The 19,867-nt window shown below is 41.7% G+C and overlaps 1 protein-coding gene across 8 annotated transcripts in view; it reads right to left on the reverse strand.

The window, feature by feature from the left end:
• The window catches only part of tacc2 (transforming, acidic coiled-coil containing protein 2), a 99,512-nt gene that overhangs the window by 13,909 nt on the left and 65,736 nt on the right, over window positions 1–19,867 (reverse strand). For all 8 annotated transcript variants that reach the window (XM_031905207.1, XM_031905212.1, XM_031905210.1 and 5 more), the window contains 5 exons: window positions 12,896–13,071; window positions 9,779–10,949; window positions 4,321–4,381; window positions 2,159–2,366; window positions 871–932 (listed from right to left, as the gene is read on the reverse strand). In XM_031905207.1, coding sequence (XP_031761067.1) covers window positions 871–932; window positions 2,159–2,366; window positions 4,321–4,381; window positions 9,779–10,949; window positions 12,896–13,071 — 1,678 coding nt within the window. The remainder of the gene's footprint in view (window positions 1–870; window positions 933–2,158; window positions 2,367–4,320; window positions 4,382–9,778; window positions 10,950–12,895; window positions 13,072–19,867) is intronic.

A 19,867-nucleotide genomic window follows, 5' to 3' on the forward strand; every position in this document is an offset into this window, starting at 1 on the left:
AGAAGCAATTACTTTTATACAAATGTATTTATTTGCATGACACACATGTAAATGTGCAAACCTACTAATAATGCAAGTTCCTTTTGAATGAAAGAGAAGTGATACTAGAGAAGGCAAACTAATAGTTAAGCTGGCTATACACGCACTCATAATATTGTACGAAACCCCGTTTCGTACGATATTCGGTGTGTGTATGGCAAGTCGGCGAGGCGACCGATATCGCAGGAGGCTGCTGATATCGGTCGACTCGCCGATCGGCCAGGTCAAAAGATTTTGATCGGGCGCCATAGAAGGCGCCCAATCAAAATCTGCCTTCAGGGCTGAATCGGCAGAAGAAGGTAGAAATCCTATTGTTTCTGATGGTCACACAAAAGATCGGAAATCGCCACGTGTGTGGCCACCTTTAGACTGCGGTCCTTCAGCTGTTGGTGGGTTGCTGGCAGTTATGATTTACCATTAGCTGGAAGGCCACAGTTTGGATACCTCTGATATAAAGGTCTGACCAAAGGGCCCCTACCTGGAGGGATGAAAATGCAAATCATAGGTTTTCTGGTCTTTAGGACATTATCCTCAGCCTCAGAAGGGTGGGTATTTTTGGCTAAGTGTGTTCATTTAAAAAACACTTCCGATTTATAGTGTTCTAAAGCACAGCTAAATTAATAGAACAGAGCATACAATCTAATTATGCACTTTTATGACTTTTCTTGGGTCAAAATGACCAAAAATCTACCCAGACCACTATGCTCCTATTATCTATACAATAACTTCTGTGCAAGATTACAGAAGGGGACAGACTCACTCCTCTTTACTGCTTTCCCATGGTTTATTTGCACTTATGCCTGCCATCTGAAGGCTATAAGCTAGACTTACCGGGGAGCAAGTTCCAGTCTTCTCCATGTATTCAATGTTATAGGAGTTTCCAAATTCAGTTTCTGCAAATAAATGAGAAACAGTAACAAATGTAATAAAGATAAAGTAAGCAAGGTAATATTTTTTTTATACTATACCAAGGCAAGGCATTTACCAAATACATGGTTTTAGGGTACAGATAGATGTTGTCTGTAATATTATACTCTCTCTCTCTTGCCTTCCCCATCTATCAGATACATGAAATCCACATTATAATAGATATATAGCAGTAAATTCTGGTGTGTCATGGCACTAAAACCAGTGCAGTCTGCAGCATGATTCTAAATTTACTGTTCATATGGAATACTGGAAAAGGTGGCAACTTTTCAACCAAATGCTAACACATATTAAAACAAAAAAAATTGTCATTGGTCCCAGTAACAAAAGCACCTCCCAGATCATTCATGTTTCAGTTAATGTGAGGGATGACAACCCCCAGCTGTGGCTGAACCACAACTCTCAGCATTCCTGTAGCCAGCATTACTGTAGCCAGTACAAGATGCTGGAATCTGTAGTTACAAAGCAAATTAAGAGCAGCTCATTAGATACCAGGTGTCTAGTGGTTCAACTGGATTTCTTTATAATTCTCTAAAGCATTAACAGTTCAAAAGTCTTCTCCATCTTTATAGTTTCCCTCTCCTCACTGTGCCTTTTCATATTGTGTTGTCTCTTGCCCCATACCTGCAGCGTATCTGGGAATACTTCCTCTTTAATTTACCTGTATACTAAGCTTTGCATTCTGCTATAACCTTTGCACTGTAAATAATACAGAGAAGAATGTAGTAACAGGGGCAACGTTTGCTATAGCAAACCCATAGCAACCAATACAATGCCCTTGACATTCCTTACCTCCCCCTCTCCAGCTACAGAGTTTTTTTGAACATTTGGATCTGGTACAATATATGCATGTAGTTTTGTTTGTGGCTGCACCTATGCCACATCAAGATGGGTAAGTCCCACAAGAGACACTCACCCAAGAATGTTGTCGGTACCATAAGTAACTTGGGAGACCATGACACCCCATGTGTAGTGCAAGCACCATCATAATTACCAGTGATGTTTATGACTTTGAGACCTCAACATTATGTAAACTCATTTTGCCAGCCTGCCCCCTAACCAGCAATATTAAATTGGACCACACAGGGAACCAAGTTGCCTGCATGACCTAATCTAAAAGAACTTTCTGTACGACAACCCACCACAGTGCCACCGACCCATCCCTGAAGCCTCCTACATAAGTTCTCCTTACCATCTGTTGTTGAGGTGTGGAACTGATTCTCATTAACGAAGTTGGAGAGATCCGAGGGTTCTGGGTAATCTTTCTTCTCCGGCTCCAAATCCACTGCCATACAGGACCATTTCTGACCCACAGAGGAGGCCAGTTTCTCTTCATCAGTAGCGTGATCCTCAGAGGCTATCACTGGGGGTATTTCCGATTTGGGAAGCAGGGTGAGCTCCTAAAATCCAAATATATAAATCCTGATTGAAGCAACTCATGTTCTCTGCATGGGACATACATACATTGATAAACACAAGGTCTAAAATATTGGCATTTAGCATTTGGGTGACTTCTATGAGGACAAAGCTCCATAAAACAACCCTTGTCTAAAGTGCGGTTGTTAGTAATACTATATATAAACCCATACTAGGTTCCCAGGCTTAATGGAGAGAGGATCCCATAAGAACTCTAGGAAACAGAGATTATAACATTTTAATACAATAGAATCAGACTTTGCCCCTGGGGTATACAAACTGGCTTGACAACTAGTTTCTTTAATCCATGCAAATGTCAACAGTGAATAGAAAGGCAAGCTTTCTTGAGTGCACTGGGTTGATGAGATGTTTATTATTACTGGCATTTATTTATGAAGCACTACCCTGAACACTATATGTACCTACAGCACAAAGGGCATATTTTCAGCCAGCATTTTACAGGCAACGTAGAAGCACGGATGCTGCACCGACGTATTCAGTGCTTCACCACCGGCAGAGAATGCACCCTGTGTGCTATAGGCATTTAAGGGGAAAGCTACAAAAGCAGGTATTCAATCAAAGGTAAAAAGGCTTCCCATTTCTGTGATCTTTGCAAATTGTGTCTGCGCGTTTCAAAAGTAAAATGTGTGGAAAAAGGTTTTCAGGATTCCATGCCACATCCGGTACTATATAGGTTATTAGGTCTGGCTCAGCCTTATCCTGACCTTGTTTTTAAGATTATAGGTTTAAATGGGGCCTGCAACCCAAGGCAACTCAGGTTCCTACAGTCTAACTGGTAAGCAGGGATATGAGAGCCAGGGAAACAACAACTAATTCATTTTAAAAGCAGCATTTAAAAAAAATAGTAAAAACGTGTAAAAAAAAAAATTAAAACTTGATGTACTGATGTACTATTTGAAAGCAATAAAAGACGAATTGCTATTAGTGATTTAGTGAAAGGTCTCTCTCTCTCTCTCTTTCTCTATATATATATATATATATATATATGAAGATTTCTATATGTCATTTTGACCCTGCACCCACAATTGATTAGCAAGTCCAGATTGGAGTGCGGCTGCTCTATATATATATTTGGGGGATATCTAGTATAAATTAATCTAAAGCAACTGGACTTGTTAAGTAATCATCACAGTTGAACTGAAGAAGCTGCTCGGATGAGTAGTGAAACATTATCAATGATTACTTAACAAGTCCAGTTGCTTTAGATTTATTTATACTAGATATACCATGACCTGGATGAATGAAAATCTTCATAGCCATATTGCCATTCATAAAGGGGATAGTTTTCCTTTTTAACTTTTAGTATGATGCAGACTGATATTCTGAGACAATTTACAATTAGCCTTCATTTTTAATTTTTTATGATTTGCTAGGGTCTTATTTACCCTAGCAACCAGGCAGTGGTTTGAACAAGAGATGGGAAGATGAATAGGAGAGGGCCTGAATAGAAAGATAAGTAATAAAAATTAACAATAAGACTGTAGCCTCACAGAGTAGTAGTTTTGGCTGCATTTGAAAAATGGAAAGAGGCAGAAGAGGAAGGCAAATAATTCATAAAAATGAAAAATAATAGCAAAAGTTGTTAGAAATAATATGATAAAAGTGAAATGCTTATTTTATGGAGTTGACATTTGGATGTGATTCCAGAAGCGGATGATATCTGTCTCTCTGTCCAGTTAATAGGGCAGGGAGGGCAGCATGGCCCCCTCATATGTCCTGTAGATGTCAGACTGCCCTGGAGCGGGAAGGGAGGATTACGTATCTGGTTTATCTGAGTACAAACAGCTGCTAGAGTCTGCACGCTTAAGCAAATCCATTGGAAAAGGGTTAAACACCAGACAACAAGAGTCAAACAAGCGGCTTATTCAGTTCACTGCAGGAATTGCTAGGTATGGGTATTGCCAGGTCATTACACACCTCTGTTCCATTTTCACTGACTGGGGAGCGCTTTGGCGATTTCTTCACCCTAAATGTGTCACTGAAATAGAAAAACAGAGAATTAAAACCAGCAAGCAGCATCTGTTCAACATCTGCTACAGGGACATTAGACTGAACAATGAATACCTTCTAATAATTATAATGCAACTTGCTAATAAAAATGAGGGCAGGGTCTGAGCTATGCTAGGGATCATTCACCATTGGTGGGGCAGGGCTGTGTTCATGAGTGTCAAACGAGGGAAGCATTTGGCATCACCCCCATCCCGCTTCCTACCCATCCCATAACTTGTTGGTCATTCAGGGTCCTGGTAAATGATCCCTGCTGTGTTCCAAAATGTACAAAATTTAGTCAGACAATAAAGGGTCATTTATCATGACCCCAGACATAATTGCCTAAAGGTTGAACGTTTTATTGATGGGCAAGTTAGGGGACTGTTGCACTGCCAAATGGGCTAACCCTGTATTGATCAGGGAGGAACAGGACCTGTGTCAAAAGGCAGGGTGCAAAATGGAAAAACTCTAGCAAGCCACCATGTTTTCACACTGGTCATTGTGGTTGTTGACCAGTGCAAAAACCCATATTAATGATGACTATACCAATAAAGCCCAATGATTCACAAACTCATATTAAAATGGTTGCTGTTATAAAGACAAATATGGCAGCCCATACAAGATTCCTATACACAAAAAGTTCCAATAAGGAACCAAAAGAGTAAAGCTGGTCATACACGCACCGATAATTCGGTGCGTGTATGGCATGTCGGCGAGTCGACCGATATCGCAGGAACCTGCTAAAATCGGTCGACTTGCCGATCGGCCAGGTTAGAAAAATTTTGATCGGGCGCCATAAAAGGCGCCTGACCAAAATCTGACGTCAGGGCTGAATCGGCAGAAGGAGGTAGAAATCCTATTGTTTCTACCTCCTTATCTGCTGTTTCAGCCCTGAACGGTGTGTGGCGGATTTGACGATGTTTCCTGCAACCAATGATCACACGAAACATCGTCAGATCGCCACGTGTGTGGCCCCCTTTAATGTTAAGATTACACAGTTTGGTCAGAAACTGACACCTCAAAGCATCTGGGCAAGTGCTGCATATCATCAAATTTAGACACTAGGAAGACTGGTTTCTTCATTTTTATTTGGAGTGTAATTATATACTAAAGTATCTGGTACAGAGGTGTTGCCGAATGGGCAGCAAACACAGCAGCTGCTTAGGGCCCAATAGTCAGAGCACCGATTGAGGTACAAGCTGATACACAATATATCCTTTATTTATATAAATATATTTAGTTAGGAGATGCTTAATATTTAAGGCGCTGTACCCACTAGCATTTCTTGATCAATTTCTGATTTCCTGCTGGTACAAATGCTCAGCATAGACTAATGCAATTTAGTATTATGTGTTGCTGTATGGTTTGAAGCATACAAATGAACTGCATGGCAAAAAAGCATGGTAAAACTCCCATAGGTAAAGAGTATTATAACCCCAGACCTCCCCTGAGATATGTAATATCCTGACTGTGATCATTAGGGGGGTACATTATTGCTTACAAACACAGATCTGATCTGTGACTTACACTGTCCTTCCCGTCAGGGATACTTTATCTCCTATATATTTTACTTCCGCCTCATAAGTAACAATTGTCCCATCTGGACCGGGATTTGTCTATGCTATCAGTAACTTGATCAGCAAAGCAGCTTATATATTGTTTTAACACAAAAATACTTTGCTATAGATTTAATGGGGTTGTGTACCTTTAAATTAACCTTTAGGATGATGTAGAGAGTGCTATTTCGAGACAATTTAAAATTGATCTTCATTTTTTTTTATTATTTGCGGTTTTTCAACTATTTAGCTTTTTGTTCGGCAGCTCTCCAGTTTCAGGAGCTATCTGGTTGCTAGTATCCAATTTAACCTAGCAACCAGGCAATGACCAACAATAATATTGTAGCCTTACAAAGCAATAGTTATTTGGCTGCTGGGGTCAGTGACCCCCATTAGAAAGCTGGGAAGAGTAAAAAGAGAAAGGCAAATAATCAGTTGAAAAGTTGCTAGGAATAGGCCATTCTATAACATACTAAAAATTAACCTTAAGGTGAACCACCCCTTGAACACACGTACAGTAAATGCAAAGAGACACAATGCAACACTGCCAGACAAAATACAGATATGTTAATGGGATACTCTTTTTTCGTTATTACATGTAATTTACCAAGAAGACCAAGAGGAAGTACAGACAGTCACATGAGTACAAGGAGGAAGTACAGGCAGTCACATGAGTACCAGGAGGAAGTAGAGACAGGCACATGAGTACCAGGAGGAAGTACAGGCAGTCACATGAGTACCAGGAGGAAGTACAGGCAGTCACATGAGTACCAGGAGGAAGTAGAGACAGTCACATGAGTACCAGGAGGAAGTACAGGCAGTCACATGAGTACCAGGAGGAAGTAGAGACAGTCACATGAGTACCAGGAGGAAGTACAGGCAGTCACATGAGTACCAGGAGGAAGTAGAGACAGTCACATGAGTACCAGGAGGAAGTACAGGCAGTCACATGAGTACCAGGAGGAAGTAGAGACAGGCACATGAGTACCAGGAGGAAGTACAGGCAGTCACATGAGTACCAGGAGGAAGTACAGGCAGTCACATGAGTACCAGGAGGAAGTACAGGCAGTCACATGAGTACCAGGAGGAAGTACAGGCAGTCACATGAGTACCAGGAGGAAGTACAGACAGTTACATGAGTACCAGGAGGAAGTACAGGCAGTCACAAGAGTACCATGGGGAAGTACAGGCAGTCACATGCGTACCAGGAGGAAGTACAGACAGTTACATGAGTACCAGGAGGAAGTACAGACAGTTACATGAGTACCAGGAGGAAGTAGAGACAGGCACATGAGTACCAGGAGGAAGTACAGGCAGTCACATGAGTACCAGGAGGAAGTACAGGCAGTCACATGAGTACCAGGAGGAAGTACAGGCAGTCACATGAGTACCAGGAGGAAGTACAGGCAGTCACATGAGTACCAGGAGGAAGTACAGACAGTTACATGAGTACCAGGAGGAAGTACAGACAGTCACAAGAGTACCATGGGGAAGTACAGGCAGTCACATGCGTACCAGGAGGAAGTACAGACAGTTACATGAGTACCAGGAGGAAGTACAGACAGTTACATGAGTACCAGGAGGAAGTACAGACAGTTACATGAGTACCAGGAGGAAGTACAGACAGTCACATGAGTACCAGGAGGAAGTACAGACAGTTACATGAGTACCAGGAGGAAGTACAGGCAGTCACATGAGTACCAGGAGGAAGTACAGACAGTTACATGAGTACCAGGAGGAAGTACAGGCAGTCACAAGAGTACCATGGGGAAGTACAGGCAGTCACATGCGTACCAGGAGGAAGTACAGACAGTTACATGAGTACCAGGAGGAAGTACAGACAGTTACATGAGTACCAGGAGGAAGTACAGACAGTTACATGAGTACCAGGAGGAAGTACAGGCAGTCACATGCGTACCAGGAGGAAGTACAGACAGTTACATGAGTACCAGGAGGAAGTACAGGCAGTCACAAGAGTACCATGGGGAAGTACAGGCAGTCACATGAGTACCAGGAAGAAGTACAGACAGTTACATGAGTACCAGGAGGAAGTACAGACAGTTACATGAGTACCAGGAGGAAGTACAGACAGTTACATGAGTACCAGGAAGAAGTACAGACAGTTACATGAGTACCAGGAGGAAGTACAGACAGTTACATGAGTACCAGGAGGAAGTACAGACAGTTACATGAGTACCAGGAAGAAGTACAGACAGTTACATGAGTACCAGGAGGAAGTACAGACAGTTACATGAGTACCAGGAGGAAGTACAGACAGTTACATGAGTACCAGGAGGAAGTACAGACAGTTACATGAGTACCAGGAAGAAGTACAGACAGTTACATGAGTACCAGGAGGAAGTACAGGCAGTCACATGAGTACCAGGAAGAAGTACAGACAGTTACATGAGTACCAGGAGGAAGTACAGACAGTTACATGAGTACCAGGAGGAAGTACAGACAGTTACATGAGTACCAGGAAGAAGTACAGACAGTTACATGAGTACCAGGAGGAAGTACAGACAGTTACATGAGTACCAGGAGGAAGTACAGACAGTTACATGAGTACCAGGAAGAAGTACAGACAGTTACATGAGTACCAGGAAGAAGTACAGACAGTTACATGAGTACCAGGAGGAAGTACAGACAGTTACATGAGTACCAGGAGGAAGTACAGACAGTTACATGAGTACCAGGAGGAAGTACAGGCAGTCACATGCGTACCAGGAGGAAGTACAGACAGTTACATGAGTACCAGGAGGAAGTACAGGCAGTCACAAGAGTACCATGGGGAAGTACAGGCAGTCACATGAGTACCAGGAAGAAGTACAGGCAGTCACATGAGTACCAGGAAGAAGTACAGACAGTCACATGAGTACCAGGAGGAAGTACAGGCAGTCACATGAGTACCAGGAGGAAGTAGAGACAGTCACATGAGTACCAGGAGGAAGTACAGACAGTCACATGAGTACCTGGAGGAAGTATAGATGGTTACATGTACCAGGAAATGAAGCTGGTCATGGAAACGCAAAAAGTGACTCTACCTTTATCAGCAGTAAATTAATAGAAATGGCACCAAAACATACCACAGTTTTCAGGTATAACTAAACACTTTTAATCCTGATTACAGTATCCCTTTAACATGCTAAGCGAGTGGTGCACAGACAACACATTGGCTGACAGGGGAGCAGGCAGACACAAGCATTAATGAGACACAGACTGAGAAGAAAGTTACTTACAAGAGAGAACACACAGACACGACATCTTCGACCATCCTACAGACACAAAGACAAAGAGACAGACAGACAGAGGGCTGTGTACCCTGTAGGAGTTACAATCTCAGAGCTGCCATAGGGGTTATGCAGCTACAGACACAGTAGAACCCTAACCAACCTACACTCTTCTATCAATAGACTAGTGAGTAACGGGGCATACAAAGTCTTCTAACCTCTTTTTTGCAACTTTGTAGATAAGATTTTTAAGGATATACTAAATAAAAAAAAGGTTATTGTTGCATTATTTTTCTTTTTTAACATTATTTAACATTTATTTCTCTAGTAGAGAGCATCATCACAATGTCCCCATAAGCTCCTCCTTCAATCCAGCCACAAAAACATATCAATGACAGCCCAAAAGGAGGAGGAACTTCTACTTAATTAAATCAATTATGCACGGGCAACTCAAAGGGGGAGGACTTATGATACAGAGCTTATGATCTTTCCTTGTATGGGTGGGACGTGATCCATTAAATACTGCCTACATACCCTTCACACTAAAATGCCTGTTCTAGTTTGGATGTGAGCCTGTTGTAGCAAAGTCATGTCACTTACGTTTTTAATGGCGTCTTTTTCTTCTTAGCTGGTTTATTGCTTTCTCCAATGTTCTGCTCAGCAGCACTTGAGGGTATCTCAAAGGATGCTGGTGTTTTTGCAGGAGATTCAGATCGGTGGGTGATGGGTTTGAATGGTTCTGGAGGATCCTGATTAGTTAGGGGTGCGTCCGGCATTTTGTCACTTGAGGAAAAGGGGTTAAAGTTAGGGTCATCCCATTTATCCAAGTTGTATGTGTATGAACCTTTCCCAATGGGGATATCATCAGGTTCAACAGAAATAGGGGTGGGAGATCCAGGTGGCGCATCTGGTTTCTCAACTGCCTTCTTTGGCTTGGGCTTACGTAGTGGCATTTTGCCCGAGGGTTTCTTGCCCTTTCTGGTGGGAGGCTGCCCCTCGTGTGCCTCCTCTGAATAGTCGAACTCCAGCCTCACTGATTGGCCAATAATTCCAGTTTTTTCTGGTCCTTCTGTGTCAGCGTTGGGGACCTCAGGTCCCCGGTGACTATCTAATGATGGAGAAGCCGTGACAGTTTCTATTGGAGCACAAGGGTCCACTACAACATCCCCTCCAACACTACATTCCTGGTCACTGACAGAAGGAATATTTGAGGATTGCAGGGCTGAGATTTCCTGTGGCTCCAAGTCTGGGTCTGATTTGGGTGGAGTTGGGCTGTCACTTGAAAATCTCTGCAGGTTTTTATCCAAGTCTGTCTCTTCGGAATTCCCTGCCACCTCCTCCTTAGACCCAGCAGGCTCTATCTGCTTTTTAGCACTTGATGTTTTCTTCTTGAGGGATCCAGTGCGAACTTTCTTAGTTCTGCGTAGAGAGCTGCAAGCACTATCCGATCCACCTTGGCTCCCAAATGCTTCTTCGTTCTGGAAGTCCGCAGCCTGTAAACTGAGGGAGCGTGAGAGGGTATTTCGACCGGTGGGCACTGAATCTGAAGACTTGCGGCGAGCTCTTACAGGGACCTCTGAAGAACTAGAAATATCATCTGTTTCAGGGGCTGTAAAGTCCAAGTTATAAGCCCCGCTGCTAGCTATAGGCTTGTCCTCATCAAAAACGGCAGAAAAGGAGCGAGAAGGGGCTCGAAAAGGAGACTGGTTCACTTCATCAATCACGCCGGGCTCATCTGCAACTGAGACGCTGTCTGCGGCAAATACCGAATCTTCCATGGGAGAGATGCAAACAGATATGTAAGCAAAAAGAAATCAATAGGGGTACAAACACCAGAAATGTGTTCTTCATAACAGCAATGTCCTTTCTGCTCAATAATAACTATACAGGTTAAAAAAAATAACATTGCAAGGGTGTGACAATATATATCATATTGGCTTGCTGGATCCTCCCATCATTTGTGGTAAGTCTGAGGCTGTGCCATTAGAAGCACGTGTGCAAACAGGGAATATTTAAAGTTCCCACAGGATGACATTTATTTTCAGACAGAAATAAAAATAAACTGATACACTGGATCTTGTGTACATGCAATGAGCTAATCTGTAGCAGTACAGTCCACAGTAGCAGTCTACTGCCTATATTAAACAGTAGCATATCTCTGATTGGTTGATATGGGTAACTGGACTCACGGCAAATCTGCCCACTTTTAAGTGGGTGCATACTAAAAATGCTGCACGGGGCAATACCATTCCAAACGTAAAGGTTCTTCCCTGACCTTCCTTAAAGGGGAACTCCACCGACACACAACTAAAGGAAACATAATTTGCAATATACATCAATTAAAAAATATGCAGCCTTTTCATGATTTGTAATGTAATAATATTGTTTGGAACAGTTCCCTAACACCCCCCCTCTGGCTGACTACTTTGAGACTCAAATAAAATGTAGTCGCCTGTCCTCAGCCTGCCTTCAGCCTGCATCCTCCCAATCCCACAATCCCCTGCACATGTGATGTCAATAAGGAAAGTAACATTGCAGTGCAATGCACTGTGGGTTGTATTACCTGCATGCTGGCTGTGAAGAAGTTGCTACAATTAGTAACATCAATGTTTTAGTCCCTCTTCCCCTGCCAGGATTTCAAATGATGCCACGAGAAGGCACTGTAGTCAGGGGCCCCATAGCAGAAGGGTGACGCCAACAGGGCATGTGGGAAAGTGTGTTTGTAAAGTAGGTAGGATTTTGGTATACTGGGTGTGGCTGGGTTGGATTATAGGTGTGATTACAGGCCTCTGAAGTCATTTATTTATTTTTTTATTGGGGCCCCATTCTACTTGTTGGCATCGCCAAGATGGCCAGTGAGTTAATAACTGGTGCCTCTCGAGAGGGACAGCGCTGTGATTCCTGATGGCAGCCCTGAGTGTTCGAATGAGACCAAGGAACCCAACACTGCAAGGCACCGGAACTGGCCACCAAGCCACAATGCCACCATTAGTACAAATAAACAATGCTTCTGGGACTCTTCTTAAAGGAGCAGTTTAATGTAAAAATGAAACTGGGTAAAATAGACAGACTGTGCAAAATAAAAAATGGTTTCAATATAGTAATGTAATATATAAAGGCTGGAGTGGGCAGATGTCTAGCATAATAGCCAGAACACTACTTCTGCTTTACAGCTCTCTAAGCTGTTAGCATTCAGTAACCAATCACTGACTTGAGGGGGTTGCCATATGGGACATAACTGTCAGTTAGTTTGCATTTGATTCTGACCTGCTTGCTCACAAACAGTTATGTCCCATGTGGTCCCCCCCTAAAGTCACTGACTGACTAAGAGGTTAGAGAGCTGAAAGTTGGAAGTAGAGTTCTGGCTATTATGTTAGACATCTGCCCACTCCAGCCTTTATAGATGACATTTTTGCCCAACTAACTATATTGCAAATATTTGTAATTATGCGCAGTCTGTCTATTTTACCCAGTTCCATTTTTACACTGAACTGTTCCTTTAGAGATTATATTTTGTTCTGAGCACCGTAAAGCAGCACTGGGTTATAACTTGCCCAGCTACCTAGCAACACCGCTCATGCTTGTAATCCCTAGTACAAGAGAAGCAATGCAGTTTAGTTCATGGATCATGGCTAGAGGAAAGCATGTATTCTCCAAGGAACTGACCTAATACTGAAATGGAAGAAAACAGGATTTTTTCAATTATATTTTAATTACCTGTGTCCTCCGCTGGCAGGGAAGGCTGTGTAATCTCTTCCTCTACGTGTTGCACCAGTGGCTGCTGTTGCTCCTGCTCCTGTGCTTCAGACAGGGGTGGGAAAGAGACTGGGGGGGCAGATTTCACTGGAGTGGTGGATTCTGGGGTTTCAAATGCTTCTTCAGAATCAGAGCTCCTAAAAAACACACACACAAGCACAAGAAGCTTTAATTTTTCATCTAAAAGGAGTTAAAGGCAGAAGTGAAGATGTGAGAGCAAAGGCATGGAAGAGACAGTGGCGATGTCTGTTGTTTGAGCAATATGATAGGGAGGGAAGAAGAGAAAGGAATGTTTCTGGTAGATCAATCAGGGAGAACAATAAAGGTATAAATGATGGAAGCCTTGTCTTGCTTTCCAAGAGAGCAAAATAACAGACTCGGAAAGTTTTTACAATAAAAAAAGACGTGGAGAGAGAAAGAGAGAGAGAGGATGGTACTAACAGTAAATAATAATGATAATTATGTGCAACTGAGGTCTGTAATCGAGCGCTTTAATCATTAACCAGACCGGTGCCAGGTCACACTGACTCATAGGCGAACAGAAGGACATAAAACTGAAGTTGCAGAAAGGGCTTGTTCTAAGAAGATGCAAAGTCTAGAGATCCCTGACTACAACTCCCAGCATCCACAGCAAGACATGCTGAAGAACCAAAGCTTGGCTGTTAATGGATTGCCACCTCTTGCACACTACTGGATTCCAGTTCAAGGTAAAGACACTGGATTTAAATCAACTGTTAGGCCAAGGGCACAAAGGTGTTTGTCATTGCCAAAGTCTTCTTTGAACAGGAAACTAACGGTTTATGACAGATTAACAAACATTAGTATACTTTGAGCCTTGGTAGGCAGTGGTTGCTAGGATTAGTCAACTTAGCAACCATATAGCCACACGGAGGAACTGCACAGCAATCAATAACCCCACAAATTGCAAATCAGTTGAAAATGTCTATATCAGGGATTCTTAGTCCCTTGATGATATGACTTCCTGCAATAGAAAATTGCTGCTTAGATAACTCATTCTAAAGCAATTTTGGAGTGGTGAAGCCGTTTCCCTGAACTTATCTGGATCCTCAGGAAAACACCATGGTCTACATTATTCTAAAAACTGGCAGGAATAGCTCTAAATCTGATATGTTTTGTATCAATTTAATTCATAAATCCAGTTTAAAATATGAATTTGTGCTTCTGTTTATGGACACTTGTTCAGTGGAAAGAATATGAAAAGGCCAACAAGCCATCAATGTTTATTGGTTAAGAAATATTACTTTGTGTTTAATGCCAGCAGGTAGTAAATCTATTCATATTAAATGAATAACTGATCTACAGAGCTCTCCTCACCACACTCAAGACTCAAGTTTGGTATAAGGATTTTATTATCCACTGCTCCTGTAGGGATTGGAGGGATATGCAGAAGGGGACTTGCTCTTTCTGGGCTTTTTTTCCCATGAGAATGAATAAACTGGATGAATTGTTCCTTTTCAGCCCGGATTTTCCCTAGCACAAAATGGCAGGGGGAGAGTGATTCAGAGACATGTGGCTGATTACACGGTGTATTAGAATGCATTGAATCCTAGCTTTAATGTTGAGGCAAATCCCAAGAAGGTCCTGAACAGAGTAGAAGAACAATAAAGGCTTGGGAAGTCTTGGCTGCCTTAAAAGGGGACCAACTGCCATTTATCTGAATATCACAAAACCACAGCGGAATGAAGAGCATTATTAAGCCATTGAAGATTTACCCCTCCACTGTGCAGAATCATTTCCACTAACGGACACCTAGTGATATTATTCCAGCCCCTGCGGTTATGAATGTAAAGGTTATATCAGTAATTACAAAGAAACAGAATCTGCACTTCCTCCTTTGGCTAACAAGGGTTACTGGGAGCTTAATGTATAATACAGGATCACTAATGTGATTTCCAATTAAGCAGTCTATGTGGTCCAACTACTTAACCTATTCCAAAGACCTTAACTATGGTCATCTAGCTACTGAATTGCCAGAACCCACCAACCACTGATGCCTACTTTAGCCTACCTGGCAAATGTGCTTATAAAAGAGAAAATTACACAGACAGCAAGTAGAACCGTTCGGACTGAAAACACTCAAGTGCATTTCTTTGGGAGGAAACATATCACTTGATGAAGGACATATTGTCCCAAAACATTTGATCCTGCTGTTTGTAGCGCCGCAATACTAGAAAAACCCACAGTGATTATACAGGTATTGTTGTTTCATCTTTATTTGGATATATATACTGGTGGTGGAGGAGGCCAGTTACATACCCGTTTTCCGCTCAACATTCAGCATTCAGCATTGTTGATAAAATCGACTATTACATACAGTGACAGGCGGTTAAAACTCATATAATTATATATATATATATATATATATATATATATATAAATGTCCAAAAGGGTCCGCACTTTGGTGGGTGCTAAAGTCAATTGGTAACATGTGTGAAAGGACCAGAACTCCACTGTTAAATGTATAAATGCTTTATTTCATACCACATCACAATCAATCCAAAGTTATAGTCCCCCTTGGGTGGCACCCCTTACCACTTGCATCACAGTGTAACTTAAATTACCACTAATAGTTTATTCCAGATTTTAAAATGTTGTACGAAATTGAAGAGAAACTCTTACTTAGGCAGAAAAAAAGAAACAAGGTTTCCAAGATTTCAGTGCTTTTAAAGCTGGCCAACTGAATACAGCAAATAACACTACATTAGGGGGAAAAGGTATTCATTTTTGACAACAATTTGGGCAAAATTGTAACTCCAAAATTAATAAATGTGCCCCTAAGTACGACCATAGGTATCTTTAGAGTTTCCACCCAATACACGTGGGACTGCATTTCCTTTCCAAATGAGGCATATACACATCGGTGTTTGAGTATGTTTGTTTTCCACCCGCATAAGACATCACTATGGAAAAGGCTGGTGTTTTGTTCATATAACAATATTAATATTTGCTACTTGTACAGGACGTTGCTATAGAAAAAGGCCAGTGCTTTGTTCATAAACAATATTAATACCAGCAGAAATTGTATATACCATGATATAGCATTTTCACACAGGACTTATTTCTGCTGTGTCCCTTCATTCATTATGGGATATGGGCTTATGTTTCCTGTGTCTGTGGTAACTGTGGAATAGCTTGTATACAACATGATATTTTCTAGTAAATAATAAGTTTATTCATTCTAGCCTGTGTTTTTTAATCCCACACTTCTCCCTGTTACAGTTAGAACCTACATTATTTCCTGTCAGGTGACCAGTGAGTAAAACACAAAACTTCACAAAATGGCGGCCCAAATAAAAGATGTAAAAGGGCCTTTCCCATAATCCTGAGGCAAAACTTGTGTGATGTTGAAGCTGGCAATTGTAGCTGACTGAGAGGAAGTTTGCAATCCACAGGGCACCAAAACATTTCTAAAGAAACACCCAGGGTGTCAAACAAAATTAACAAAACAGCAATAACCAGGGCGGAAAACAGGAAAGACTTTGAAGCTATTTTTAACCAAGAATCCGCAAGCAAAACCTATAATGATCCCTAGACAGAGCAACCTTCCCCAGTGGCCTCTCTGTATAATGAGAACTGACACAGCACCACACAGGCAATGGGACAAGGGTGATCTGCCATTTCTTATCTTATTCTTGATCTTATTTACAGGTCAAATATACCATGAATAAAGCAAGGGCAAGCCCCCAAGCCCACCACAAAGTCTGGCACCACGGAAGATGCCCCCGATCATGATATTCAAACAACCTTAACATTTATATTTACCTTCCACTCCCAGGTTCCTAGTATTTAGTGCAAGCTTGCCAGCCAGTGAGTAACTGCAATAAAATTGCTTACCTAATATAAGCAAGACAGTTTTTAGGCGTGTTTTGCCAAAGGCATCAACACCCATTTGCCGTCATTTAAAGTGTCTGGCTGTCTGTAAAGGTTTAATAAACTGGCTCCTCCAACAAACATATCACATGTTCAAAGCTGTCACTCAACTAACTGTAATATTGGATTCCAAGCATTGCAATAATTATAAAGAACAGTCATCTGTATGTATAAATAAAAGGTGGTCATGTATAGGATGATAGTTCTGGTATCTGACCTGTTATCCAGAATGCTTGGGACCTGGGGTTTTCAGGATAAGGGGTCTTTCGGATTGGAAACAAATTTTGCGACTTTTTCGTCGCCGTCGCGTTTTTTTTTGTATTTTGCGCAATATTTTTGTCGCCGTCACGACTTTAATGTATTTTGCACAACTTTTTCGTCACTGTCGCAATTTTTTCGTATTGAGCAATTGTAAATGGCGGAAAAACCGATCCGATTTTTTTGCGATGGCGGCAAAAAAGTCGCAAAAATACAGATCATTACGAAAAAACACGTTCAGACGCTTCCGGTCCGTTCCTGCATTAGTAAATCTGCCCCTAAGTCTACTCAAGTACAGGTACTGTTTTATTATTACAGAGAAAAGGGAATCATTTAACCATTAAATAAACCCAATAGGGCTGTTCTGCCCCAATAAGGGGTAATTATATCTTAGTTGGGATCAAGTACAGGTACTGTTTTATTATTACAGAGAAAAGGGAATCATTTAACCATTAAATAAACCCAATAGGAATGTTCTGCCCCCAATAAGGATTAATTATATCTTAGTTGGGATCAAGTACAAGCTACGGTCTTATTATAAAAAAGAAAAAAAGGAATCATTTTTTAAAATGTGAATTATTTGATTAATATGGAGTCTATAGGACATGGCATTCTGAACTTTCGGGAAATGGGTTTCTGGATGATGGGTCCCATACCTGTTCTTATCAACTCACCACTTTCAGATTTGGAGAGCTCACTTGCCCTTGGGTTGGTCCAAAACCTGTTGGGCAGGTTAGAATACAAAGGACCAAGGACCATGGCATACCTCTCCCAACAGGTCTACATATGCCCCTGTCATAAAGTGACTATTGGCCCTGGAGTCAAACAATCAGATTCTTCATATTTGGCCCAAAATATTAGGGTGCAGTCTGAAAAGCATATGACAAAACAAAAATATACAATGAATACATAGGTCAATGAAGCGCAGTGTGAAGCAGCCATGCTTTGAATGGCATACAGGGCAAATGGGAGAAAGCCATCTGATACACAGATCAAATGTCATGGTCAGAGCTTTAACCCTTACTGTGCAGAACCATACTGGCATCCGATACACTGCAGCTTCTTCCAGCACACAATGAACTTGTCTAATGAGCTTTTCATTCCTAGGACAATGCAGTTGACAAGAGAGCATCCACTGAGACTGGAAGAAAGGAGGTTTCACCATCAGCAAAGAGAGGGGTACTATACTGTGAGGGCAGTGAGGTTATGTGATCCCTTTCTGAAAAAAACAGTGATGACAGATTCAACGGCTTGCCTGAGAAATGGGCTGGATGCATTTCTAGCGAGAAATTAAATATGCAGTTATGATAAATAAATAACAACAGTAATGACTGCTATGAATGCCGCTTTTTCCATTTTGGGGTTGTTAAGAACTAATTCTAAGTTTTAAATTAGGACAGGTCAACAAGAAACACAGGGCTCTGATGTACCACCCCAAGCAAGTTGTAGAACTCATCTATCCAAGAGCTTCATCCCTTTGAAGTCAGATCAGAGCATTACCCTGCACAGAAGCCCCAGCATAAGGGCCCTGACAATACAAAGGCACAGTTATCAGCGTGCCACAATGTACCCAAATCTCTAACTGGCAGCTGAGCAGTTACAGATCCCCTCCCTTCCAATTATTTATACCCTGAGGAATAATCCAATCACTTCTCTGTCGTCTGCCTGGTTCAATTAATTGCTAATTAAATGGGGCAGGGAGATGGAAAGGCTAAAGGAATAACACTGTAGTGTGATCAAATGACTGGGCAGCATGGGCTGAACCAAAATGTATCCGTTTGGCCCTAACATGTTTTCATGTCTTTCAGATATCGAACTATGCTCTTCAATTGGGGGTGCAATTTCATGGATCCCTTGGACTGACCATTTGCATGCACACTCAGTCCTGGACAGCCACAAGGGTTACTTGGGAAAAGTAACCTGGCAACTGCATTAACATAAAGTACCCTGGCCATTGCATTTTTCAGCACTGGCCCAGCATCCAAGGTTATTGATGATATAGACTAGGTGGTGCCTAGCCATTTGGCACCCTTCAGTGAATGGCACTTTCCTTGCCCTGTACATTCTAAACTCCATGGGAAGCCTAAGAACCCCCTGCCAATACCCAGCATAATTTTCTGCCTCCACTACAGGCTTACTAAGACGCACTATGTAGCCACAAGGAAGCTTAAACCACAAGAAATAAAAAAGTACAGTTTACAAACATGTCCAAACAAAAAAAGGTCAATGTCATACTAAACATTGTATTTTAGTCAAACTGTCCCTTTTTTGTGGTTGTTTTAGTAGAATTATTTTAAGTAAGCAGTCAGCAGAACTGTACAATACGCTGTTTATATGAATAGAACACAAATACAGGTGCACTGTATGGTTATTATTTAAGTGCACAGACAGGTGCAAAAATCATTTAAATAAAGACTGGATGGAGCATAACAGTACAGCATCTGTACAGTGCTCTTACTTAGGTTATGAATCATTATTTATATAGCGCTTTTACAGACACCACATTCCCTAACCCAGTCGAGATCACACTGTAAGGGCCCTATGGTGCCAGTGCCCTACAGCCCTTTCCACAGGTGAGAAGCTCCTTTATCAGCTAGCCTTTGGCGTATGGATATAAAGTGGATGTTGAACCACAGACTGGTACTTAGTGTTATACTGTGTGTACAGAAGCCGGCACTGTAACACAACAACTACATTAGGCTGTGGCCCTGGTGCGTTTTCATGTCGGACCCTGGGAAGAACCAAAACCTTGATCCAATAAATAAATGATCAATGTTTAAGTTA

Source organism: Xenopus tropicalis, chromosome 7 (genome assembly GCF_000004195.4).
Source record: "Xenopus tropicalis strain Nigerian chromosome 7, UCB_Xtro_10.0, whole genome shotgun sequence".
Taxonomy (NCBI): domain Eukaryota; kingdom Metazoa; phylum Chordata; class Amphibia; order Anura; family Pipidae; genus Xenopus; species Xenopus tropicalis.